The sequence below is a fragment of the Cyprinodon tularosa genome, unplaced genomic scaffold (assembly GCF_016077235.1).
Source record: "Cyprinodon tularosa strain WSP-4 unplaced genomic scaffold, ASM1607723v1 ctg516, whole genome shotgun sequence".
NCBI classification, from domain to species: Eukaryota; Metazoa; Chordata; class Actinopteri; order Cyprinodontiformes; family Cyprinodontidae; genus Cyprinodon; species Cyprinodon tularosa.
In genome coordinates this window covers 154,578-182,385 of record NW_024039248.1, presented here as the reverse complement: position 1 = coordinate 182,385, position 27,808 = coordinate 154,578, and the positions used below count along the sequence as shown (strand labels likewise).

Sequence of the window (27,808 nt, the reverse complement as noted above, 5' to 3'; positions counted from 1 at the left end):
TAATATTAAACAAAGATTTTCCTAACCAGTAAAGCGATATCATAACTCTATTTCTAAGGTTAATTAAACTCTTCAAACATAGACACCAAATCACAAAGAAACAACTTTAGGCTTTAGTGCGACTGGAAGCTCGCATTCAATAAAGTGCACTCCTCTTCTTCCAAAGCAATAAACCCAAAGGAGTAAATACAGCTGAAAGTTCCGGGTTTAAGATGCCGCCAGACAGAAGCAATGGATTCCAGGTGCGGAGGTCAAATGTAGAGCGGCTGCTCCTGAGCGGTCAGCAGGCGGTACATGGCAGCAGGCATGGTCTTCATGTGGATCTAAAAGAAACGGAACAGGACTTAGCATCTTAGCATGGATATCAAAACACATTTTAATTAATAGAGGAAGTAAATTGGCTCTAATTAAGCCATGACCATAGATAGTAGGAACGTAGATCGACCGGTAAATCGAGAACTTTGCTTTTTGGCTCAGCTCTCTCTTCACCACAACGCTTCACGGCAGATGCCGCACCAATCCGCCTGTCGATCTCCCGCTCCATCTTCCCCTCATTCATGGACAAATGTTTTATATTTAAATCTTTTAGAGTTTGACTACATTGAGTTAAATGAAGTGACAATTCACAGTTGTCTAAAAAACCCAAAACTCTTCAGCAGAAGTTGTTTTTTAGTGTTTTGGAGTTAACTGTAAATAACATGAATATCACATAAAAAAGGCAGTTTTCAAACCTGGGCAACAGATTTCTACTTTGACTGACATTGATAAGATAAACTGATTGAGTTTGATGAAGGAAACAGTTTTTTTTATTAGAAGTCGTAATGCGGACATGTTCACGCAATAATCAAATAACTCAGTTTCCATGTATGAATTGAAAGACTGCAGGCTACTTTAATGCGGTCCGCCTCTGATTGATGATGAAATCAGGGAACCTTTCATCAGTCTGCGCACCTGAACGTAAATCTGATCCAATATTTATTATAAAAGTTCTGCTTCAGAGTAAATTTCCCTGGGGTGCTGTGAGTAAGCTTCTGATTTCTTCTGCTTTACCCTTTTTTCGTCCCTCTTATTTACTTTTTCACCAAATTATAAAAACAAATTTTAATATATAGAAAATACAAAAACACAGTTTTCAAATAAGGATTTAGTTAATTACCCATTAAATAAGTTTAGAAAGCTCCCTTTCATAAACGTAAGCAACCTGAGTGAAGTTGCCCCCCCCCACCTTCTTCAAATCAGACGAAATAGGTGTCAATTAACTCAGCTCTGTTTGTGCTGCTTTGGATTTGAAGATTTGAAAAAAGGGGTGGGGTGACCTTTGATGACCTCTAGAAACATCTCTTTATTTTTTTAAATTAAAGCGGCACAACCGAAAATTTTTGCTGCACAAACGTTTGACACCAATTTTGTCTAATTTGAAAAAGGTGGAGATGCTGGTTGACCTATTGACCTTTACATTTTCATTAATAGCTTCAAAGCCAAAGCAGCACAAATGACAGTTTTTGCTGCACAAACCAGCACAAAAGGAGCTGAGTTAATTGACACCCATTTCGTCTGATTTGAAGAAGGTGGGGGGGCTGGTTGACCTTTCATGAACTCTAGAAATATTTCTTTATATCTTTAAAACGATAGCGGCACAAATGAAAATTTTTGCTGCACAAACGTTTGACACTAATTTTGTCTGATTTGAAGAAGGTGGGGGGGGGGGCAACTTCACTCAGGTACAGAAGCAGCCTTTCAAAACAATCCTTCTCAGTCAACGGCAGCCGAATAGCAGCCAACTTCACGCCACTGGAGTGACTCCCTTCTTCTTTTGGGCGTGCATATTGTTTTACTCTGACTCCAGCTTTTCACTGAATTACTGGGTCTGACCAGGCGATGACGCTTCTCTTTAGATCTTAATCCATAAATCATGACAGAATATTTTAGTACAAAATTTAATGTTTGAAAAAGGAATCTTAGGGGACCAGCCAAGGGCCCATCAAGGAATTTAAATGGCTGCTACTGTACAGATATAATAGATATTCAGAAACAGAGACTGAAACATTCCCTGGTTGACACTTTTGGCTGATACCTGCATGAGTTCAATTATTAATTAGTGCATTCAGCAGCCATACTTGGAGTCTCTACCAGAGATCCTGCAGAAGAAGGTTCAGCCATCGGTACAGGAGCCAATCACAGGTTTGCTTTGATGGATCACTTTTACTTAAGGAATGAAATCATAATTTGAAACCGGATTTCTGATTTTACTGCAGCTGTCTTTAATATTATAGATAATCGAAAACATTTAAGTGAGACAAAAAATAGGAAAATCAGGAGAAATCCTGAGGGGTAGATGCTCTTTCATATCCCTTTTAGATACTGTGGTGGGATTTTAGTTCATCTTTTCTAAAAAAGTAAAAAAAAGTTTGAAGATGTTTTGCTTCCCATCCAGGAAACTTTTTTTTAATTAAAAATGTCTGAATTAGTGTTGATTTCCAAGCTTTATAGAGTAACTTGGATTGTTTTATTTTACTTTTTGGGAATGACTATGACCTGGATGACTGAGAATCTTCACCACCATAGTTCATCTTATCCTGAGATCACAATTAACATCCCAAAAAGAGCAGAAAATATCTTTACACCCGTTTATTTTTATGTAAGAGACGTTAAAAATGGCTTCAGTGCTCTTAAACTTTAAGCTGTAAACACCGAGCATATGTGACCTCTGAGTGGAGTCGGTCTGTGAAACATCTCACCTCTCCCACAGCGTTGGAAAGGATCTGGACGATTTTTTCATGGGGAGTTGCCACCACGCTCTGACTGTTGACCTCGATGATGCGGTGACCCACTCGTACTCCACCTCTTTCAGCAATCCCACCCCGCATAAGGCTACAAACCTGGTGGACAGATGTAGAAGTTATTTCAGACGATTCTAGAAAGTTACCAGACTGGAAAACATATTTCTATGATAGAAATAGACTAACAATGCCATTCTGGACACTGAATCCTAGCTGGTAGCGTACGTCCGGCCGTCTGATAAGAACTGTAGTCACTGGAGGACATCTCACGATGTTCAACGTGATCCCAGACTGGTTCTTTAGACCCTGTTTAAGGGAAAACATGGAGGATTTGTTCAATATTTTAAAGTGCATAAACACATATATAAGAAATATGGACTGATGGTGGCTACACAGCTGTATTCCAAGATGGCCGCTTGCTGCAAAGGGTCTCTAGGACCTCTAAAATGTGGGATGTGAAGGAAACAGCTCTATGCTTCAGTTTCAGTTTCTCCTGCTACCTCTTTACTAGAGACAGACAGGTGGGAGGAGAAAGAAGCAGCAACATCCTCTCACATTTGAAGCTTTGGGTCTAAGCAGGGCGGGATGTGCGTTTGATTGTGGGCTGAAGAGATTGATGCTGAGCTTGTTCCTGAGCTGAAGCTTTTCAAGAACGTGTTCAATTTATTTGCTCTGTCCAGACTTCCATCCGTCATCCCACGTCTTCTTCATCCATAATCACACATGTCTGATGTTGTTCTGCTGGAGCTCGCTTTTCAGCCTCTTCCTCTAAGCCACCTACTGATATTGATCTTACATTGTTTCTATATATTCTTCAATGATTCTCTGTCCATAGTGTGAGTTTGATGCTCTTATGCAGTAGCCCAAGAAAGCCTTTAGAGAACATGCAAATTGCAACGGACGAACGGGTCGCCTCCTTTGGAATGGGGGTCATTTGGCAATGCCCCATACCTGTCTATGTCTCCGATGACCCCCCTTTCACACTAGAAAAATGATCAAGAAATAAGTAAACATATCTTAACTGTATTTACCCTTAATTTGAGTAGGTAAATGAGATAATTTGCCAATGGAATGAGTATTTTTACTCTTAAAAGAAGCTATTTAGTTAAAATGCACTTGAAATGAAACAATGCAATTGTGGTTTCTTAATTTAAATGAAAATTGTCTCGTTCCATTGGCAAAATGTCTGTTTTACCTAATCAATCCAAGAACAAGTGTACTTATTTTAAGCAAAATTGACTTATCTAGATTAAGATTTTTCTTAAAATAAGTGCATTTTTTCTTGAATTAGGATTTCAGTGACACACTTTGCCAATGGAACAAGACAATTTACACTTAAAATAAGAAAAAAAAACAATTGCATTGTCCTATTTCAAGTGCATAATATCTAGATACCTTATTTTAAGAGTAAAAACACTCATTCCATTGGCAAATCATCCTATTTACCTGCTCAAATTAAGGGTAAATAACCTTAATTTAAGACATTTTTACTCATTTTGAGGTCATTTTTGCAGTGGGCAGGTAAGGGGCATTGCACTGGAAAAACGGTCTAGAAATAAGTAAAAGTGTCTTAAATTAAGTGTATTTACCTTTAATCTGAGTAGGTAAAGGGGATAGTTTGCCAATGGAATTAGTATATTTACTCTTAAAATAACATAATTAGAAAATATGCACTTAAAATAAGACAATGCAATTGTGTTTTCTTATTTTAAGTCCAAATTGTCTTGTTCCATTGACAAAATGTCTCTTTTACCCTCTCAATCCAGGAACACATGCGCTTATTTTAAGAAAAAATGACTTATCTAGATCTAGATTTTTTTCCAGTGTGCAGGCTAACAAAAGAAGCCAAACAACCCCCATTCCAAATGGGTGGATCCATTCATCTAAAGGCTTTGCTAGGCTACTGTATAAACCTGGAACTCAACGCTATTTCTGACATTTTGAATTGAAAAAGCTTAATGGATGGGAAGCGAAACGTCTTCAAACTTGGAAACAAAGTCCAGTGGATTGTTTTTTTACTTTTTTGGAGTTACCACCTAGCGTCTATCTCTGGACGTCCCTGGTTGTGCACATATCTGTTCTACTTATACTTCTTTAATGACTGTTAGATATCATAAACAAACCTTTATGATGCTCTGGCAGGTGGACAGAGGAAGTCCAACCAGACTGGTTCCATTTATGGACATGATTTGGTCCCCTATGTTGACTCTGCCAGACCTCTCCGCTGGCCCAGCATGCATCATGTTGGCAATAATGACGGTAGGTAGAATGGAGCCCCACCCACTCTCCACGATGACCACACCCAGAATCTCACCCTTCGCTTTTTCTATGAACACCTGAGATCAGAGAAACCATTTAAATACAACATTTAACGTCAGGATGATAACACCTACAGTAAACCAAACTAAATGATTGTTCATATAAAACCAGCAACAAAAATAGAATAAAATAAATAAATGATTAATTTATTACTTACATCTTTGCAGTTTTCAGACCTGGAGAAGTGAACTAGATCCTCATTGTACATGTCCTGAGTGCTCAGCAGGTCAGTGTATTCGGTCTGACTGAGGTCCTCGGGGTTGATCCCATTCGCCCTGAGAAATTCCTGGTATGCTACGCTGAAGGCCTGGCCGATGGACTGGGCAATCAGCTGGGCCTGGGGAAATGCCAGACTTAGGATGAAATAGCTCCAGAGCTGCCAGCTGATCATAAACACCTGTTGTCAGACTCACGTCCTCAGATTCAAAGACGTGGCACATCATCTTGTGCTGGTGCTTGCTGTCCTGACTCGGGTCTGAGACCTCCACCTTCTCCTGAGAGTCACAGTGAGGCAACCTTCGCCGGGCCATCAGAACCACAATGTTGCCAATATCAGCGATATAGGAGATGGTTCGCAAAGGATGGTCAATCATAGTTTCCTTAAAACGACAAAAGATCTTATTACTGATGGAAGAATCAAATATTACATCTGTTTCCCAAATGAAGGAGTGTGATCTCAGAATCATGCTTCAGGAGATACCAAGTGGGATGCCTTAAGATGATCTCCAAAGAAAACATGATCATAAATTAAATCTTTAATCAAGAGAAGAGTTTCCTCCAGTGCATATTAAGTTGTTTTCCTTTAGATCTATTTCTGCAATTATTAATTTGTTCTGCACTGGAAATACAATCTAGAAATAAGTAAAAATGTCTAAATAAAGCGTATATACCCATAATTTGAATAGGTGAGATAGTTTGACAATGAAATATTTTTAGTATTTTTACTATTAAAATAAGATAATTAGATAATATACACTTGAAATAAGACAATGGAATAAATGTAAATTGTCTTGTTCCATAGGTAAAATATCTCCTCAATCCAAGAACAAATGTACTTATTTTAAGAAAAAAATATTTATCTAGATTTTGATTTTTTTTCCAGTGTGGTGGAAGAAATTTCAACCATTCACATCTGGAGGGATTAACATCTGCTTCAAAATGTATAGAAACACCGGGTCCCACCATGGTCACACGTCTCGCTCTAAAACCCCCAAAAGTATTAATACTCATAGTCAAATCTTACTCAACTACAATTAAAAGTTACTCTGTCAAACATCTAGTTAATATATTGATGTACTTTAACCGTGACTCCATCCTGGAGAGAAATATCAGCTGTTCTGCTGATTTTCATCAACAACACCTTTGTTTCTAGATGTTGGAGATCGGCCTGTTTTCCAGTGTAGTCCTGTTTCTCTGACTGTGACTAACTGGATGTGCTCTCTTCATCCTTTGACATGGGAGCTGGCTCGGAGCTCGTCTGCCTGGCTGTGTGTTTCCTGGATGGGGCCGCCTTTTATAGTTGCATTTTGTATCTATGCTTCTTTTTCTATGTCTGCTTCTGTCTCCTTGAACCCCAGTCGGCCTCAGCAGATGGCCGCTCACACTGAGCCTGGTTCTGCTGGAGGTTTCTTCCTGTTTTTTCTCTCCACTGTCGCTACAAGCATGCTTAATGTGAGGGATTGCTGAAGAGTCAATGAGTCAATGGATGATCTGGTGAACTGTAAAGTGCCTTGAGATGGCATGTGTTGTGAATTGGCGCTATGTATATATAAACTGAATTGAATTGAAAATACTTAAGTATTCAAAAATAAGAATTACATTTTCTAATATCAGTATATTTCTGTCTAATTATCAGAGTTATTTTAAAGAACCTGTAACTTTCAGAAACCACCTGCTGTATTGATGCGTAGAACCACCTGCTACAGATTCTACACCACCTGGAAAAAACTTCAGCATAAAAAGGCAGCAAAAAATAAGGATTTTGACTATTATTTCTTATGAAAAACAAACCAAAAAGAAAACAGGAGAGGATTAATTCTCCTCACACTTTAATTAAAGTTGAATCTATTACCACAAAGAAATTAGAGAACTCATCCTACTGAATAACTTGGCCACGTGGCAACAACTAACGCCTTAATAAAATAATAAACTATTAATAATATCTGCTCTGAGTTTCTCATATCTGTGGAACGTCATTAAATCTCTAAAACAGTGGTTTCCAGATTCAGTCCCAAGTGCTGCTATCCGCCATGATGGAAGTACATTTCAAGAAAGAAAAACAGCAACAGAGGATTTAAGCTGAGCCAAAAGGAACAAGGAACTAACAGCTTCCTGGAAATGGAGTGGAGTAGAAAGTTATATTCACCCCCCCCTAAAAATTACTCAATTAAAGTAAAGATGCTCAAACAAAAGTAATCAAGTAAACGTACTTTGTTACTTTCCACCACTGCCAGAGATGGCAAAAGTACTCACTTTCTGTACTTGAGTAAAAGTACAGATACTTGTGTTAAAAAATACTCTGGTAAAAGTGGAAGTACTGATTAAACTTCTTTACTTAAGTAAAAGTACCAAAGTACAGGCTTATAAATTTACTTAAAGTATAAAAGTAAAAGTAGAAACCACTTTTTTCATGCCGTTGCCTACATTTTAAAGGTACACTATGCAACCGGTGTTGATTTTCCAGCGAGGCTCCCCCCAGAGGGCGAAAGTAAAAGTGCACTGTCGTAAATATGCACAGCTGTTCTCCTGGTTTCTCCGTCAAACCAGGCGCGGTTGTTTTGAGCTTAGCAGCGAATGACTAACGCTGCGTTCACACTGGACGTAGCTGGCGCGACAGAAGCAGCGAGTTTACATGCAAAGTCAATGGTTGACGCGCGTCAAGGCGTTGCAAAAGGTCCCGCGCACCAGGCGCAGCACGTCTGAGCAGCTGAAGCAGCGCATCGGGTGCGTTTAACGCAGGGAGAGAGACACAGCGCTGATGATCACTCCTCTTAAACAGTTTATTGACGCCTAAATTAACTGAAAATGCAGAAATCTGCCGGCAGAATATGCAGTTTGGATTATTTAGATGAAAAACACCTACCAGCTGCCGCGGTGAACCGCTGCTGATGAAGGGATCCATACTGTCGGCGCCCCGCTGGTATGTGGGGGTCTGAGCGGCTCGGACAGAAAAAATATTGAAGGCAGGATAATAATCTGAATGAAGTGACTGCACTGATTACGTTTTCAGGTGTATTTTCTCACTTAAACACATATTAAAACTACTTTATTCCCACTGATCACAGCAAATATAGCTGCAAGGCAGAGAAAGGATAGTGAAGCTCCGCCCAACGCGCCTCAGACACACTTTTGCAGCCAGAGCAGCAAAGCTGCTTCAGCCGCGCGTCAGAACTAACTGGTACAAGCAGCAAAAATGAAGCAGCAGACGCGATTTTGCTGCTTTTGCTGCGTGAACGTAGCATAACTGCACAAAGATTACCACTGTGCTAGCAACGAGAATGCTTTTAACTGGGGGGTGTAGCAGTTCTCGCCGTAAAGCAAGACTGACTCTCACGAGACTTCTGAGCCTGTGGGTGCGGGTCGGTGCTCCTGCAGTTGCAAGTGCAGTATTTCCCCCACAGACCACCAGGGCGGCCGAGAATACCTTTGTTCAACCTGAAATGACTCATTTAATCATTCAAAACGTTATGGAACACATTAATTAACTGAAAAATGTTGCATAGTGTCCCTTTAAATGGATGTCTGCCAATAGGACTAGATCTCCGTTGTGTTCATTTTCAATCATCTCGTCGTCCATGCTACTATGCTAACGCCACCGCCACCAAGCTGCAATGATTTGCTGCGAATGAATACCGCCGAATCTGTCTATTCATCTTGTAGTGGTGCGTCAAATGCAACGTAGATTCTCATCCAATTAGATTGAATTTGGTATTGATGACGTGAAAAATAATAACGGTAACTCCATTGAAATGATTCAAAACTAAAGTAACGAGCCAATTTTTTAAAATGTAAGGAGTAGAAAGTACAGATATTTGTGTAAAAATGTAAGGAGTAGAAGTAAAAAGTCACCATAAAAAAAAGTAGTAAAGTAAAGTAAAAATATCAGAAAAATCTTCTTGAGTACAGTAACAAAGTATTTGTACTTCGTTACTTCCCATCTCTGACCACTGCCTATACTGGATTAATTTTCTAATGTTTGTGAGGTTATTAACTCAGCAGCTATTAATCTCAGCTTCACCAATATATGAGAGGTGGAGGTGAATACGTGTAAAATGCTGTTAGCATGTTATGAGCGACCAGCTGGATCTTACCTGGGAATCCGCGTTGAGCACCTTGATTCTCTGAGTGGAGATGAAGAGATCCACCTCCGTTACAGGCTGAGGCTCAGCCTGAGGTCAGAAACAAACCACACGTACCCCTAAACATCCATCTTCACCACCCAGAAGGTTAAAACAACCAAAACGAATCAAAATAAACAACATTTTAGATCAAATATTGTTTTCTACCAGTCAAAATGCTGCTAGAAGTTATAAAAAACAAACATTCAAAGACAAAATAAATGGGGAAAACAAATATGTTTAGAGTTGTTTTTAACTTTGGTCCAACCGGCGCCACCTTCTTACTGACAGCATCTCCTGTTATTCTGAGAAAAAACCTCTGGATGAAGCAGATTTATTTGCTCTGATTTATTTTACAAAAAGATTTGAGTGTTTCATCTTTCATACCAAGAAAAAAAAACAAAAAAACACTAGACTTTGTATTCCAAGTTTGAAGACGTTTCACTTCCCATCCAGGAAGCTTTTTCAATTCAAAATGTGTCGATTAGTGTTCAGTTTAAAGCTAGAGGACGACCTTTTATTTCCGGGTGGATCATCTCAATAAGTGGTCCTCCTAACTGTCAATCATTCTGCTGATATGTTTACGTAAGGCCTGTGTAGGTACCAGACCGTGTCCTGCTTCATGACAGTGACTTACGCAACATGATGAACGGTGCCACATGATAAAAAACATACTGGTTGCCCTGACAACGATTATAACATCACGTAGCATTTGTTAGTGTGTTTAATGACCCATGAAGTTTTACCTGATCGATAAAAAATCTGTTTATGGTGAACAAAGTAACTGTTAGACCACGATATAAAAGAGGAGAGCTGGGTAGCGCTGTGGTTCTGTGAAAATGGTCAAGGGTCGTATGAGAAAAAGTAAGAAGAAAAAGGCCTCAGAAGAAGCAAATATATATCCCAGAATGCTTTGCTTGGAGAGTTCTCCTCGCAAAGTATTATGGGATATACCATAAACAGATATATTTAGTCGCTAACCGGCTCTGACACCGTGCAGTGGGGGAGGAGTTACGTGACTAACGGGGAAGTGATCATCTGTTCGAACGGTAAGTTGCTTTTATAGTCCCCGCTCTATATAGTGATAGAGGGATTTAGGGGTTAGGGCGGACGTTCCGACACAGTAAGCTCGTTTGAGCTATATGAGCAGCAACTTTTAAAAATAGCATGCACGAGGAGAAATGGGCTCGTGCATGCCCTTGCACGCGCATTTTTCTTTTAAGCAGAGAGGGCGGGTCCACAATAACTTTATAGAGCAGCCCAACAAAGCCTTGTTATGAGATGACAAACATGCAAATTGAACCGGAAGAACAGGTCCACCCCTTTAGTAATGAGGAATTGTTGAGGTCTTTGTTAGCCTGCAGTACCCGATACTGGACTATGCCTCTGAACAGGGGAGTCGTTAGGGTCATTGTTGGCCTGGCTAACCAATTCAGATATAATGGTCCCCTGCATGGCGCTGCTCATTCCCATTACTAAGGGGTGGACCTGTTCTTCTGGTTCAATTTGCATGTTTTCTAAGCCATAACAAGACTTGGTTTGGCTGAATTGAAAAAGCTTCCTGGATGGGAAACGAAACGTGTTCAAACTTGGAAAACAAAGTCCAGTGGATTAATTTGAACTTTTTTTTTACTTTTTTGGAAAGACTATGACCTGGATGAATCTTCACCAGCATATTCATCTTTCATAATTCCCCAAATGTAAAAGTAAACCTGTTCTTTAACCATGAAAAGTATCTAATAATTAATTTAGATGTTATCAAGAATTCATTAGAAAAAAACATGTTTCATATTAAAGTCGAGCAGTTTTTACATATGGTCAAATTGTAACATTACTTAAAAGCAGATTTTGTAGGACTGCTGATGGATTTTTACCTTAATGCTGCTAACTGCTTCCTGTGCTTGCATCATACGAATGTTCTTAGATGGAGTCTTCTCTGATAGCAGCTGGATGGAGCCCAGACAGCTGGCTGCAAAGATGATCCCATCAATCAGATCCTCTGGATCACAGGGACCAGGAACTGGAGAGAAATTCAGTCATTCAGTCTCTCTTCACGGATCCAAACAAACCCACAGACCTGAGTTTCAGCACCTCCAACCGGCTGGACATAAAAAAGATGCTAACATGTTCAGGTTAACTTACGTTGCTCTTCCCCCCTCTGACCCTCAGCACTGGCGTACCACAGAGCTGTGTGCTCGGTCTGTTTCTTTTTCCTCTTTTCCTTCACGTTTGCAGTTATTTAAACCAAACCCAGGTTGATCGGCTTTGGTTATTTTAAGTGTTGCAAAAGTCCCGGATGACTGAGAAACATCACCAGAACAGTATCAGTGTATTTCACTGGCAGTAAAACACTTTCTCAGAGAAGAAGGGAGAAAACTCCAGCATTTACCAAAACCAGTTGGAAATACCTACTGGGAAAGTCAAGATTTTACAAGATCGGATAGCTGACACTTTAGACCCCACTGCATTTCATCACTAACTGAGCAAATTGAAGCCCTTCAATAGAGCAGATGATACTGCTTTATTTAATTCTGGGAAAGACATAACAGGTGCAGAATGAGGTTAAAAAGGAAATCAGCAGCATTATCTTCTGTGCAACAACATGCCTACTTTAAGCATATTCCCGCCACCTAAAGGACTGGGGGGAGAAATTTAGTGTATTTGTCTTGTTAAATGGATTGTTATTAAACATTGAGAGTCTCTGCGATTTGAAAATGGCATTTTTATAAATTGCGATTATATTGCAAAATCATTTAATTAATGAATTAATTGCCCAGCCATAGCATAGATTAGAGTAAGGGAGATTAGGTCTTTGGGCATCATGCTTGATGATAATTTAAGCTGAAAATAACATATAAATCATACAAAAGTAAAACTATCAAAGGCAGTTATGTCACTTAAAGTATTCACTAGATAACCAAGCAGATTTTAAAAAGTAAAAACACAACTGAGAAATGAGAAATCCACCACTTTTTCAGTAAAAATTTGTGACATTTTAAAAATAAGTAGACTACAGTTTTTTTTCTATAAGGTTTAAAGCACAACAAGAACCTGAAATCTTTGAAAAGGCCAAAATGATAACAAAATCAATGGAGCTCTATGTTTGTGTGGCAAGAAGAAGTTTATGAACAGAACAGAACCAAAGAAACCAATTGATTAAAGAACGATCAGAGAAGCTCTGCTCGCTGAACATACCAGCTAGGGCTGAAACAATTAATGGGATTAATTGATTATTTCAATAATTGTAACTAATTTAGTAAATTGATTATCAATAACTGGAGTATAGAGACTCTAAAATGTGTCTTGAGCTGAAGGAGTGACTCATTTAGAGCAGTAATTATACCAAAAGAAAAAGTATTCATTTTGCATTAAAGATAAAAATCTTTTTCCTCTGTCAATCTGCTCTATCCAGAACTCCTTAGGTGGAAAAGTTTTAGTTTCATTTGGTTTAATTTTGTGAAAGACTTTTTTTAAGTAACATTTGACTATATCTAATTATTAATTGATTAATAAAAACAATAGACAGATCAATCGATTAGCTTAATAATCATTAGTTGCAGCCCTAATGCCATCTATAACCGATTGGGAAGTAAAATAAATAATCATGTTAATGTTCAATGTTTTGGTTAAAGAGTATGCAGAAAATAACCTAAAGTAAAAATACGTAATTATCAGGTTTGGAGGACAGATATTTCCTTTTATTATGTTTTTGTTAGATGTGTTTTTGTCATGGTTTTGGTTCAGTTTAAGTTTTATTTTTGAATTTTCATTGGTTTTATTTCCATTTTGTGTTATTCTATTTTTTTTAATTGTATTTGAGTTCTTAGGTATTTCTTGTAGCTCCCTTCTAGACTCCTCTGTCCACACCTGCTCCCAATCTGCTGATTAGCCTCGTCTTTGTTTCTTCCCATATATGCACCTCCTGTTCAGTTATTGTTTGCTGGTTTGTCATCATTCATTTCCCCTTAATGTAAGTGTTTTTGGATGTAAGTATTTTTGGACTTGTTATTAAACTTAAAAGAATTCAGCTTCAGTCTCTGCATTTAGGTCCTCCTTTCAAACCTCCACCCAACCTGACATTTTTGATGCTTTTTGTATTTTGAACTTTTTTTGTTCATCTTTAGCTTTAGATCAGGGTGGAGATAACATGAGGTTATTCCTCTTTCTGCTCCATTTCATTTAGTTTATAGGACTTTATGTTTTTGTTTGAATGCAATGAATGGAAAAAAATAAAAGCAGTTTTTCTACAAAAATCTCTCCTTTTGGTTATGATAAATAAAAACTTTTTTGAACCAGTCACAAAGTTTGTTTGTCCGATTGAATGTAGACAAACTGAATTGACTGAATCACTTCTTTGCAGGTATTTATCTCGTCACTTTCTTTTGTTTCAAACCTTTTTCCTGCTGAGAGGAAACTGTTCCCACTCACCTTCTACATATGTGGGGAAGGAAGCAATCCTCTTCCTGGACTGTGAATAAGAGTTAAAAGATGCTTAGTGTTTATATTTTGTCAATCTAACACAAAGTGAACGTAAACAAAAAGCAGTTTTATACAGAACGCACCTCTTTTCGGGATGGAGACACCCGAAGGGCTTCCTCCTGAAGAAGCCTGCTGGAGGACTCTGCTCCTGCAGGGGAAGGCGGGTCTGAGCGAGGCGACTGCAGAGAGACAACCAGGAAGCTGTTTTTTAAACTTTTTTATTAGAATACAAACAAACATTCCTTGACGGCATCAATATTTATGTATGACAGTGCAAAAGGAAGGAAACAAATAAACACCCATTGGGCCCAGAGAGCTTATTAATAGGCTACACATGACTGAAATGGTAAATAAATAAGTGAGCATTTAAGACATTACAGGATACTGTGTGGATCCCCTCAGTTTGAGAGGTATCTTGTTAAACGTAGCCACCTCTTTACAAAAACATCAGTTCTTAGTTGTAGTTGAGCAGTTAAAGCCTCCATTCCATAAACCTCCCTCAGCTTCTGTTTCCACCGTGCCACTGTATGTGGCTGTGGATTCATCCATTTTATTGTCACCATTTTCCTAGAACTAACCAAGAGTATATGTAACAAGGGCTTTTGGTCTCTGGTGTACATGCCTTCAGGAGTTGCACCAAAAAGAAACTGACTTGGGGTAAACGTTATATTAATTCCCCGTACTTTATCTCGTTCATTACCCCCTTCCAAAAAGGGAGCATCGCTGCGCAGTCCCAAAATATGTGTGAGTGGTCCCCAACCATTCCACATCCTCTCCAACAATACATTGCAGCTGGGTTATCTACAAATTTAGAATCCATGGAAGGAGTAAATAATTAGTTTTCTTGTCTTCCAATCAAACTCCCTCCACATTTTACTACAGGAAGGTATTTAGGCTGAAGGTTGAAAGCGGTGGAGCTCAAAGGTTTTTTCACAACACAGGAACGACAAAAATGAGGGCAAAGTTGAAAGTTTCTGGAGCCTAACTCAAAAAGGAAAAATAAGTAAACTTCCAGAAAAGCTGAGATTAAGCCTACTGATCAGAAGGATATTGAGTCTGCAGGTTTTCCTCTTTGGTTTCTGTATTTGGCTCAGCAAGTCAGTCCACAGCTTTACCGATCCTGCTGGAGAAAAGCAGCCCACAGCATGATGCTGTCACCGCATGCCTGGCCCTGGCTTGGCGTGTTCACTGGAAAAACGATCTAGAAATAACTAAAAATGTCTTAAATTAAGAGTATTTACCCTTAATTTGAGTATGTAAATAAGAGTTTGCCAATGGAATGAGTGTTTTACTCTAAACTAAGATAATTAGATAATATGCACTCGAAATGAGACAATACAATTGTGTTTTCTCATTTTATGTGTGAATTGTCTTGTTCCATTGGCAAAATGTCTCTTCTACCTCCCCAATCCAAGAACAAATGCACTTATTTTAAGAAAAAAAGACTTATTTAGATTTCAACTTTTTTCCAGTGGAGCGCTGAGTTCATTTTTCACTGAAAACGTTTTGCATGCAAACAGATCCACTTTGGTCTCTAGTCAGAAGTACCTTCCAGTTGTCATTGTTATTGGAGAACTTCTGAAGCTCCTCCATTGGCCTCCTGGCTGCTCTAATCAGAGCTTTCCTTGCCTGATGAGCCAGTTTAGCTGGACAGTCAGATGAAACTGGTTGTATTTTAATCAAACAAATTAAAATCCTAAAAATGCATTAAAGCAAAGTCTGAGGGGAATGAAAAGGTTGGTGCTAACGGCTATTGGGTCCCTTTGGGCTGTGATGCTCTCACTTTTATTGAAAGGCAAAATTCTTTGTTTCTAAATGTTAATGACAAAGATCTGTAAAATCTCAGCTATCCTTCATGTCACTGAAGGATTTAAATACTTGGTTAAGAAGTTGAGTTTTCTTCCCTCTACGCCGATGAGCAAATAAATAAAAGATGGCAGAGTCTCTAAAGTTTGATAAACTTTTCAAGCAACCTTGCTGGTTTTTGTCAAACAGCCTTTTTTCTAAAGGAGCTGAACTACAGATTTCAATTATGACTGAACCAGTGACCAGAATTAGACACAGATGTCATCCGATGATAGAAAAGGCAAATTTGATTTTCCAAAAAACAACTTGGACTATATGACCTGGTGAACTGTAAAGTGCCTTGACATGACATCATGTGAATTGGAGCTATATAAATAAACTGAATTAATTTGAAATTTTTAAAAGTATTTATAATTTAGAAAAATGTATTAAAAATATAACACCAAAAATTTAATAATTAAATTATTCAATACTCGATCATTATAAATACAGAAACAGCAAAAATGTTGGGATGTATTCAGGATTCACAAGGAGAACGTGCAAATATATATTTCCTAAGTCCAATTAAATTAATCCTTCCCTCATATATCGAACCTATGCTACAAATATAATCAATATTTACCTATGGTCTATTTCCAAATGTTTGTGTTCTAAATGGAAAAGACAAAAAACATCTTAAAGCCTAAAGAGCCGCTGCTTTATTTTGGAAACACGTTAGCTGTCTTTTAACCTGATCATTGGTTAATTATTTACGGTAGTTTGGATCTGGAAACAGATCTACGGTGTAAGAAATAAAGTCTGTACATTCAACACTATTTCGGAGATGCTTCTAGAGCTTAAAAAACAAAAATTTAAATAGTCATGGTCTATTTAAGAGTAGTATCTTAATAAAATGTAGCTAAGATTACTGAAGAAAAAATATTTGAAGCCAATATAAGCAAATATTGTTACAGAAGGAACTGGTTTCTTAAGTTTCATGATAAAAAGAAAATTGGTCTGGAAAAGAATTTTCATGCAACTTTACGTGTTTGTTTCTTTATTACATCATTTTAAATATCAGACTAATGATCAGTTACTCAGTACTTAAGGAGCTTTTTTATGAAATACTTTTTTACTCTTACTTGAGTAATTCCTTGAATACGTTTTCAGCCACTGATGTAAAAAAAGGTAAAATGTTTTCAAATCTTCCTTTATTTCTCCTAAAGAAACAAAAATTAATTAAGAAAAACCAAAAAGGATGAATCCAGAAATAATTTACCCCCAAATGTGAGGAGATTAACTGTGAAGTAATGTGGTTGGAAGAAAGCAAAATGACTCATTTATCTGTAGAAGCAACATTTCTCCACATAAAACGCATCATCAGGCAGCAGCAGAACCTCAGGAAGAGTTCAGACCATCCTCACCTCACTTTGAGCGCTCTGATCCATCTGCTCCTTCTGCTTGGCTTGCTCCTCCTCGTGCTTTTCTACCTGATACAACCAAAAATTTTCCATAGCTTTAGAATAGTGCAGAAAGGCAGTTAAGACTCAGAGTCACAGAGGAAGCTGCATTTGAAGGACGGAGCAGGTGAAATGCAGCAGCAGCGTCACAGAGAGCGAGCTCCTCAGGTGACTCTGACACGTTCAAGGCCGTCATGGAAAGTCGGTCATGGGACAGAGCATCATCCTGACTTTTCCTGAGTAACTTGTGCATCATTTACAAAGAAATATGTTTAAAGAAATAATTTTAATAGGAAAAAATGAACCAGTGTTTAAAGTACAAAGAACACAGAACCAATAAGTTCTGATAGATTATAGAGTTAGGAAAAGGTAAACAGGTCATCCCTGCTGGTACCGGATCCCTGATTAAACATTTAGCCTGTTATCTAATACGCCTTTCAGTTCCTCCGCTATGTTTAATAAATCATTAGGATAATGGGGTTAGAAGACAGAGAGAAAGAAGATACTGCTGGAGGAAACAAAGCAGCAGCATGAGAAAGCAAATAATGCTGTAAAAATATGAAACGTCACACATTTAAAGAATCCTCAGATGAAATAATTAAGAAGGTTACATAAAACTTCTAAACATCATTTGGATGCCCTCCTCACCCCCTCTTTTGTTGGGAACACCTGAGGTTTCATGGGATATCATTTTCTCACATTACAAATAATACAATTCTAAATAAGTCATTTTTTTCTTATAATAACAGCCTTTTTCTTGAATTGAGGAGGTAAGTGAGACACTTTGCCAATTGAACAATTTAAAATAAGAAAAAAACAATTGCATTTTCTTATTTCAAGTGCATAATATCTATCTTATTTTAAGACTATAAATACTCATTTCATTTGCAATTCATCTTATTTACCTACTTGAATTAAGGGTAAATACAATTAATCTAAGAAATCTTTACTTATTAGTCAGTTTCTGCAGTGCAGTGGTTCCTGCACAGAGTTCAAGCCAAACAAACACATTTTTCTTTTAACTCTTAGCATTTTTATTATTTTTTTTCACTAATCTGAAATGCTAAATTAAAATTAACAACACACCATGATACAGTTCTGTGGGAGAAAAGAGGGATTTTTATTCTTTTAAGTTGTGTCTATTATTGTTTAGTTGTTTTTGCTTGTTTTTTTGCTTTTGTTTTCTTGTTTTACATGTGTGACCTTTTGTCAAGGTCGTGGTTTTATATGTCAGTAGGAAACTTTAAATCAGAGACCAGTTCCAGTAGAACAATTGATCAAAAGATGAACATTTGGAAATAATTAACAAAGCATCCAAAGGCGTTTCATTTCAGAGATTCACCCTCATAAAAATTGTTCTAACATGGGGGGGCTAATAAATGTCTGTAAATAAAAATATTTCTGTCACATGAAAACAAATGGCATAATGATCAGAATTAACAGAGCAATCTTAACATTTACTGAGTTAAAATATCACTTTTATATTACAGAGGCCACCACTCATTTAGTTTACTTAATTTTCTTTTGTTATATAATTATTTTTTAGTACTGTTTTTAGTGCAAAACGTTTTTTTAACCATTTGTTTTTTTTTTTTTTTTATATATTCTAAGTCAGTAGTTTCCTAAGTGGGGCGGGGCGTGCCCTCTAGGGGTCACCCAGTGTAATTGCAGTTTCATTGGTGGAATAAATGACCTGATTTAAGAGAGTTCTTTAAATAAATGTATTGATAGTGATGCTGAATTCTGCCATACAGAAGACTAAACAACTAAACGTAAAGAAACGATACTTTAATGGTGGCAATTTTGTGATTTAGAGAATTAATATTACTTTGCTGCAATGTTTTATTTAAGCCTTTGGCTTTTCTTTGTTCAACTCTTGAAAAGGTTAATCGGAGGGATGCACTGGGGGGAATTGGGCGGTAGCATAAACTTTCTTCTAAGCTTGGAGAACTTAGCAAAACTACAAAAAAGGAATTAATAAATATATATTATCTCTTCCCCACAGGAAGTGCTTTGGTTTCTGGTCGTTTATTTCCTGTTTCCATCTTTTTGCAGATAACCTACATTCTGGTTACTGTTATTGTGGGGCTAGTTAAACTTTAGCTACTGATTGAAATCCTTTAATTAAAGTAACTCTTTTACTTTACCAGTAAAAAAAAATTAAAATCATAAGCTACTTAGTACTTCAGTACTAAAGTAAAATTAACCTTTAATCTTGAATGATACAAACTAACTTATACAAACTAACTTATAAAAATAATTTCTATTCACAGATAAGTTAATTTTCCTCTTTTGCTCACTGTGTTAATAAAGAGATAATCAGTACTGTCTATTTTTCTTTTTTTAAATAACATTTTTTAAATGATTTATAACTATTATTTTTGATTATAAATGAAACTTTATTGCAGTTTTACCTCAGCAGCTAAATACTTTAAAAGCTCTTTGATTGATCACTGCATTGGAGCTACAGATAGCATAAAAACTAAAACAGAACATGAAACACAATCAATAGATGATAATACATATGGATTGTACGGAAGAGGATTAGGGCCACTGAAAAAACAAAAAAGTTAACTGATTTTTAAATATTATCTCAGTTTAATATGGAAAAAAAGTCAGATTTCTGGCTTTAATCTCAGAATTGTGGATCTTAATATAGATGGGCACCATGAAGGCAGAGAAGTGGAGCACTTAGCTTCACTGACAAAGATGAGAGTTGTTTGGGAGAAACAGGAACGCATTGACGAAAAATGATGGAATTAGGCAACTTTTTTCATGCCAGAGGGTGATGCTATTTCATAAATGGAAGAGCAGAAGAAGATTAAAACAAGAGAGCTTGTTTAGTCTCTAAAACAGACATGGCAACGACTTGATGCTAACACGTTTGTTAGCTTTTTTTACTACTTTTTTTCTAATCCTATTCCGCAGGAATGTGTCGTATCCTCAGTCCTCAGGTAAATAAACACTGACCTAAAGTAGGAGAGGCTTGGAACTGACGCAGCAGTTTTTACTAATTCAAATCAAACATATTTTATTGATGAGAGACGCTGCACATGCTCAGTTGAAACCTTGATCATTTTCTACATTTATCGGCCAAAACTTTCCTTTAAGATGTGAAATCTGAGGTGTCGAGGAACAAAGTAAGTAATACTTTGTTACGTTACTAAAGTAGAAATTTTAGCAATCTATTCTTTACTGGAGTAATTCTTTTTTAGATACTTTTTACTTCTACTCGTTATTATCTAAATTTTCTACTCCCTATATTTTTAAAATAGACTTGTTTGGTTTCATTTAAGCTCATTTTCATTATGGCCTGTTGGCAGTGTTGTAAAGTAACGAAGTAAAAATACTTCACTACTGTACTTAAGTATATTTTGGAGTACTTTATACTTTCCAAGAGTATACATTTTTTGAGAACTTTCACTTTTACTTCACTTCATTTACGAACTTCATTGCATACTTTTACTCTATTACATTTTCAATGTTTGGTTTAGTTACTAAGTAAAAAAAAAAAAAAAAAAAAAAAAACGAGCAAGAGAGCAAGAGAAACGTAATGTTTTGACCCCGCCTACTGACTACAAAGTCGGGTCTTGCCTGGGCTCGTTCATCAACACCAATAGGATACGCCTGTTTCGCAAAGCCAGTGTAAATTTATTCTACACTTGGTTGTATTATATTATTTTTAGGGATGCACGATATTGGGATTGGGATTTTGGCCGATATCCGATATGCCGATATTTTAAAACTCATGTAGCCGATAACCGATATCAATACCGATGTTAAAGCTGGACAAAAATAAGTAGTTATTGAAAATAGCTGGTTTGTTATCCATTTCTGACACTTTGAAAAATAATATATTCAAATATATTTTCATATGCTGATATCAAATTGATTTTTAAAAACGCGGTATCGATCTATTTTACTTTCAAAATCTCGTGAAATTTCATCGTTCTGTTACAAACTCTCGTGATATTTTGCAAATTCTTGTGAGATTTTGTTAGTAAAATAGATCGATACCGCGTCAATATATCAACATATAAAAATATGGCAACATTTGGTGAATTTTCGGGGATTTCGTAGCATAACGATGACACATAGCAATATTTCATTAGTAAAAGAGATTGATATGGGGTTTTTAAATGGCAATATATTAGCATATGAAGATATTGGGATATTTTAATGTATCAATATTTTTTCCCTCGTCTTTAGAAGTTTTTAAGTCTGTAAAAAAGAAGTTTTTGAGGAAGAAGAAGAAGTAGTATTTTTTTTTTTTTTTTAGACTTTAGAAACTCAGAAGCTGATCAAATATCGGGTTAAATATCGGTGGGGTGGCCGATGTCCGATATTCAGTTTTAAGGCCGATACCGATAGGGGGCCGATTATATCGTGCATCCCTAATTATTTTAGGTGAATTTAACCTTCAAAGTTTACCAAAATGTTAAAAAAATGTCATTCAAACTGCACTAATTTTTACTTATACTTTTCACTACATTACTTGAGTACATCTATTTTTACAGTAATTCTTAAACTTAAGTACAAGCCATTTCAGATACTTTAAGACTTTTACTCAAGTAACATTTCAGTCAGTGACTTGGACTTTTACCAAAGTCATATTTTGGAGAGGTACTTATACTTTTACTGGACTCCGAGATTTCAGTACTTTATACAACACTGCCTGTTGGTATTGAAAAGTAAAAATAAAACTTATCAAAATATTTTTTTTTTTCATCCAGACAATTAATTTCTTTGTGGTTGGACTTGGTGCTGCCCCAACTTGTTGCTCACCACAAACCAAAATAAATAGTTTTTCAAGATGATGCAAAGTTAAATGTGACACTGTTACCATTAGTTATAAAACTAAGAAAATGAAGTCTAAGGAAGTTATCATCCAGAATTGTAGAAGAATGTTCCTTTAATAGGGTAGAGCAGTAAAGCTTCTTTCCTTAACATTTGTCTCTGGCTTACTTTTACGTTTTAAAGTAAAAGTAATTTAAATAGTTTTTAAAAATAGTACTTTACTTGAGTAGAAAGCTGAAGTTGATCCTCTAACTTCTACAAAAGTGTTTTTAAATAGTAGGATTTATACTTCTAGTGAGTAATAAACAGTAATAATTTGGATACCTCTGTGTGAAAGTCATTGTTATCAAGTGGTGTATTTTTTGTAATATTGTCCTCATCGTTTGTATGGATGAAATCTAACTTAGACTAAAGTAATGTTTGGTTTACTTTAAAGCTGACCGTTTGGTTTAGGCTAAGGTTTGGCTGCAGCCTCTTTTCAGAATTAGCTTTTGAGTTTCATGGGTTCAAAACAGTTATGGGTTAATTAGAGATAAATAACTAAATACACTTAATATAGGTATTAGTATTTATAAACATTAATATTATTTAGAAATATACACTCACCGGCCACTTTATTAGGTACACCTGTCCAACTGCTCGTTAAGACTTAATTTCTAAGCAGCCAATCACATGGCGGCAACTCAGTGCATTTAGGCATGTAGACATGGTCAAGACATTCTCCTGCAGTTCAAAGCGAGCATCAGTATGGGGAAGAAAGGTGATTTGAGTGACTTTGAACGTGGCATGATTGTTGGTGCCAGAAGGGCTGGTCTGAGTATTTCAGAAACTGCTGATCTACTGGGATTTTCACGCACAACCATCTCTAGGGTTTACAGAGAATGGTCCGAAAAAGAAAAAACATCCAGTGAGCGGCAGTTCTGTGGGCGGAAATGCCTTGTTGATGCCAGAGGTCAGAGGAGAATGGCCAGACTGGTTCGAGCTGATAGTAGGGCAACAGTGACTCAAATAACCACCCGTTACAACCAAGGTGGGCAGAAGAGCATCTCTGAACGCACAGTACGTCGAACTTTGAGGCAGATGGGCTACAGCAGCAGAAGACCACACCGGGCGCCACTCCTTTCAGCTAAGAACAGGAAACTGAGGCTACAATTTGCACAAGCTCATCGAAATTGGACAATAGAAGATTGGAAAAACGTTGCCTGGTCTGATGAGTCTCGATTTCTACTGCGATATTCGGATGGTAGGGTCAGAATTTGGCGTCTACGACATGAAAGCATGGCTCCATCCTGCCTTGTATCAACGGTTCAGGCTGGTGGTGGTGGTGTCATGGTGTGGGGAATATTTTCTTGGCACCCTTTGGGCCCCTTGGTACCAATTGAGCATCGTTGCAATGCCACAGCCTACCTGAGTATTGTTGCTGACCATGTCCATCCCTTTATGACCACAATGTACCCAACTTCTGATGGCTACTTTCAGCAGGATAATGCGCCATGTCATAAAGCTGGAATCATCTCAGACTGGTTTCTTGAACATGACAATGAGTTCACTGTCCTCAAATGGCCTCCACAGTCACCAGATCTCAATCCAATAGAGCATCTTTGGGATGTGGTGGAACGGGAGATTCGCATCATGGATGTGCAGCCGACAAATCTGCGGCAACTGTGTGATGCCATCATGTCAATATGGACCAAACTCCCTGAGGAATGCTTCCAGCACCTTGTTGAATCTATGCCACCAAGAATTGAGGCAGTTCTGAAGGCAAAAGGGGGTCCAACCCGTTACTAACATGGGGTACCTAATAAAGTGGCCAGTGAGTGTATATATAATTCAAATAAGATAAAAAAATTTCCCCCAAAAAATCAGAGCTGAAAGAAGATCCTCCTCTATAACTTTAATTTAGACAGAATGGATGCAGAAATAGGCTTTAGCAAAATATATTTTGTCTTTATTAATATGGATGTTTGTTAATTTTATTGTTGGCACAACTTAGACTGACCCTGAGGTCCACATTGGTCCCTACCTGTAACCACAGGAGGGAGATGAAATTATTAACATTTGGATTTCCATTAAAAATTATATGTTTTTTAAAGAAAAACTTGATATATTAATTAGGTATCTTTAATTTTACTGTTTAAAGAAGTTTCAAAATGTAATTTTTCATGTTAGGACGTCTAAGTTTACATTTTATGAATAATCCAGTCAAAAAACTACACTAAAAACGACACTAAAATGTTTTTAACAACAATTTACTATTTTATATGAATATTGTGAAGATTCTTGCCATGTAATCATATTTAAATTCTGCAGACACTTAGCAGGCAGATGAAGGTTTTACATATGAATAATCCAATCTTCTTGGAGGACTGGAGGAGAAATGAAAAACATGTCACAGCCATCCCCAGTCTCCTCTAAAGAGGCTTAAAAAAGCTAATTAATTTAAAAAAGTGTATTAGACACAGTAACCACCTATTTATACTAACTGACACCTCTGTGCTATGAAAGTCTTTCTGCCTTCAGTTACTGCACTAAACAAAGACCAACTGCAGCAGACGGATTCATTTCTACTATTATTACTCTACGGATTCTTGGATCATTGATTGCAATAAAAAAAAAGAGGAACTTTGAAGTTTTTTTTTAGGCAGAAGTTCAAATAGAGGGGAGAAAAAAAGCATTAAAAAACTAACATTTGTCTTGAAATAAATATTTCAGATGATTAAATATTTAACATCCTTTCATGAAGCATTTAAAAACAACAACATTGAAAGCTTCTTACTTACATCTCCAGGACATGTCTGCAGATCGTACTCCATACTTGGACTCAGGTCCTGCCTCATTACCCAGATTGGTTCCTTTGGAACATCCGGCGTATACGGCGATCTGATGGTTCTGGTCTTCACCTCCTCTATGGCCTCCCTGATGTCCTTGATGACCAGAGAGATGCTGTCCGTCTTCTCCTGAGTGATTTTTAAGGATAGAGTCTCCTCAGAAGGGCTGGCTGCCTGGTGTCGGGCTGAGTCCTCCTCTATAGCAGCTTTGGAACCGTTTGAGCTGGGGGGTCCAGGAGGTTCTTCTACCGGCAGCTTTTCTGCTTCACTTCCACGACTCACAGGGTTGAGGCTTTGGCTGCGCTGAGCGACAGATGATTCAGCGTCCCTGTCAAACTCATAGCAGGTGTTGGTTCCTGGGTAGTGGGCAAACTCTGCATCCTTTTCGGGGCTGTCTGACTCGCCGTCTGAGCGCTGGGTGTAGTGATGCAGCCGTGAGCCGACGGCCTCCTTCTGATGATGGCCGTGTCTCATCGGAACACCAGCTCCTCTCTGTTTGAGAGACTCCTTATTGTTTGAGCAGCCCGCAGGACCTAAAGGTGAACCTGAAACATCACCGATTTCTTCATAAACCTGGTCAGAGAGTGAATCCATCTCGTACAGCTCAGCGTACACATTTTCTGTGTTTTCGCAGGCCGTGCCAAAGGCGTGGCCCTCAGAGTGGCCTTCTGGTTGGGAATAGACATCCCTGCAGCAGTCAGCATTCAGCAGCTGCCCTCGGCTGCTCGCCTGCTCTCTCAGCAGCCGCGTTTCCTCGTCTGCTGACATGAACTCTTGACCAGTGTTTCCATAGAAACTGTGAACGGCAGGATGGACCAGCGAGGAACGATCGTTCTGGGTTCCGAGTGTTTGGAGCTGATGAACAAAGTGGGATCTCTCTGCCTCTCTCTGTTTCTGACTCTCCTGCTCAGCTTGGAGTTGGGCTCGACTCTCCGCCTGCCTGCGGTAACGTCTCCCTGCTGCTCTGCTGACAGATGGACGGGCTCGGAGGTCCACGTCGTCCTCCTGTGGTCTCTGCCCCTCAGGAACACTCGCTCTCCCACTGTTACCTTCAGCAGATGAGGCTTCAAAGCAGAGGATGGACATTTCTTGGTTCCCCGGATTAGAAGATCGGCCATTATGGCATTTTTTCTGTTGGTAAGATCCAGAATCCCTGTCTTCCATTTTTTTCCTCCTTAGGTTGGGATTTCTGGGAGCTTGTTTGGTTCCTGGTGGATTTTATGAGGTCAGAGAGAAGAAATCTGTGGTCAAACTGCCTGAAGGCATCTGGGTTAAACTGAAAATAAAAGAAAAGAAGGAAAAATCTCAAGATAGTAAGAAAAGTTTGTGGAAGAGACACATTTTTGATTTGTGTCTCTTAGCTGCCTTATACTCTATCATCTGATCGGACATCCAGGTTTTTGCTTCTTTAAGCGATGGACGTCCAACTCCACCTCCTGATTTTGACTTTAAAAATTCAGTGACCACAAATTATGAAATCATTTCACCATGGATGGATAGGGACGTCTAGGATCATAGCTCTATGCATTTCAACTCATTGCTTAGTCAAAAATGGGCAAATCATTCTAATTTAGTCAGTCACTGGCGTGAGAGGAGAGAGAAACCTGAACGATCACCAGTCCATCCACAGGGTAACAGAGAGAGACACACATGGCATAGAAACACACACACAGAAAAGACATGATGGGGGGGGGGGTCATATTCAGAGACCATGAAAACCACAGGAAGAAAGACCTCAGGCTGGGTTTCAAACCCTGGACCTTATTAATGCAAACATGCAGAAACCTTTCTATATTATAACTGATCTATGTGTGTTTTTCTAACAGCAGAGATCAATAAACCTGAAAAAAACTAGAATGAGTCTTTTTATCCTGTCTACATACAGACATAGATAGATAGATAGATAGATAGATAGATAGATAGATAGATAGATAGATAGATAGATAGATAGATAGATAGATAGATAGATAGATAGATAGATAGATAGATAGATAGATAGATAGATAGATAGATAGATAGATAGATAGATAGATAGATAGATAGATAGATAGGGTTAGAGGTGGTGTAAGATTTGAATATTTTCTGGATAAACTGGGTCAGTGCGCTGAATAGAGCATCAGCAGCGGTGATGAAGCTCTGCTCCCAGCAGCTCCTTCCTCCCTCGGTGGCCGTTAGGAGGAACCAGCTGCGTTATAGCATCTCATCTCCGCTATTCTCCCTGCAGCCGCTCCGATAATCAGCACCGCGGACAGAGAAAAGCTCAGCCTGCAGAGCCGATCTGTGGTCTAACCGTTTTCAGCAGATTTGTGGATAAACTCACCTGCTAGCAGAGGGTAGCTGTTTTCCTGACGGTTCTCCATCATCCAGCAGGCGTCTGCTGCGTGGTGGAGGGGGGTGGGGTGTGTGTGTGTGTGTGTGTGTGGGGGGGGGGGGGGGGGGGGAGTCGGTCTGTCTTCATGATGCATCATTGATCTAAACTCTCCTGAACGCTTTCCAACCTCTGCACCTTCATCTCCTCACTGACTCGCATTTCCTGCTTTTGCACAATATTTCCTTTCTGTTGCAGAAAGGCGCTCCATGCAACACCATCAGTTTATTGTGCAAGAATCCTTGGTTTAAGATTTTTTTTTAAATCTACAAATAAGCATGTTGAAGATAGACCATTAGAAAATGTGTCTTTAAAAGGGTTACACTGCAAAAAACATCTAGAATTAAGTAAAAAATATTCTTAAATTGAGTGTATTTACCCTTAATTTTAGCAGATAAATAAGATGATTTGCCAATAGATTGAGTATCTCTACTCCTAAAACAAGATAATTAGATAATATGCACTTTAAATAAGACAAAGCAATTGTCTTTTTCTCAGTTTAAATGTAAATTGTCTTGTTCCATTGGCATATTTTCTCAATTACCTCCTCAATTCAAGAAAAATGCACTTAATTTAAGCAAAAATGACTCATTTAGATTTCCATTTTTTGCAGTGTAGTTATCTAACTCTTCTTAATATCTATGTTTTATTGTTG

The 27,808-nt window shown here is 37.9% G+C and overlaps 1 protein-coding gene across 1 annotated transcript; it reads right to left on the bottom strand.

Moving 5' to 3' along the window:
• Nucleotides 1–27,179, bottom strand: apba1a (amyloid beta (A4) precursor protein-binding, family A, member 1a). Its single transcript, XM_038303677.1, has 13 exons — nucleotides 27,106–27,179; nucleotides 24,738–25,993; nucleotides 17,125–17,190; nucleotides 13,999–14,094; nucleotides 13,865–13,904; nucleotides 11,311–11,456; nucleotides 9,410–9,487; nucleotides 5,513–5,698; nucleotides 5,257–5,436; nucleotides 4,904–5,116; nucleotides 2,967–3,086; nucleotides 2,739–2,879; nucleotides 1–323 (listed from the first exon to the last, which is right to left on the bottom strand). The coding sequence occupies exons 1-13, from the start codon at nucleotides 27,146–27,148 to the stop codon at nucleotides 252–254; spliced, it is 2,637 nt and encodes an 878-aa protein (XP_038159605.1). The 5' UTR covers nucleotides 27,149–27,179; the 3' UTR covers nucleotides 1–251.
• Nucleotides 27,180–27,808: the final 629 nt, after the last annotated feature.

Excerpts from the sequence above, each read along its gene's own strand:
- apba1a (XM_038303677.1), bottom strand. The coding sequence starts at position 27,148 with ATGATGGAGAACCGTCAGGAAAACAGCTACCCTCTGCTAGCAG. Across the intron at positions 3,087-4,903 it reads CCTGCCAGAGCATCATAAAG|GGTCTAAAGAACCAGTCTGG; the intron begins GTTTGTTTATGA and ends TCCCTTAAACAG. Across the intron at positions 324-2,738 it reads TTTCCAACGCTGTGGGAGAG|ATCCACATGAAGACCATGCC; the intron begins GTGAGATGTTTC and ends CGTTTCTTTTAG.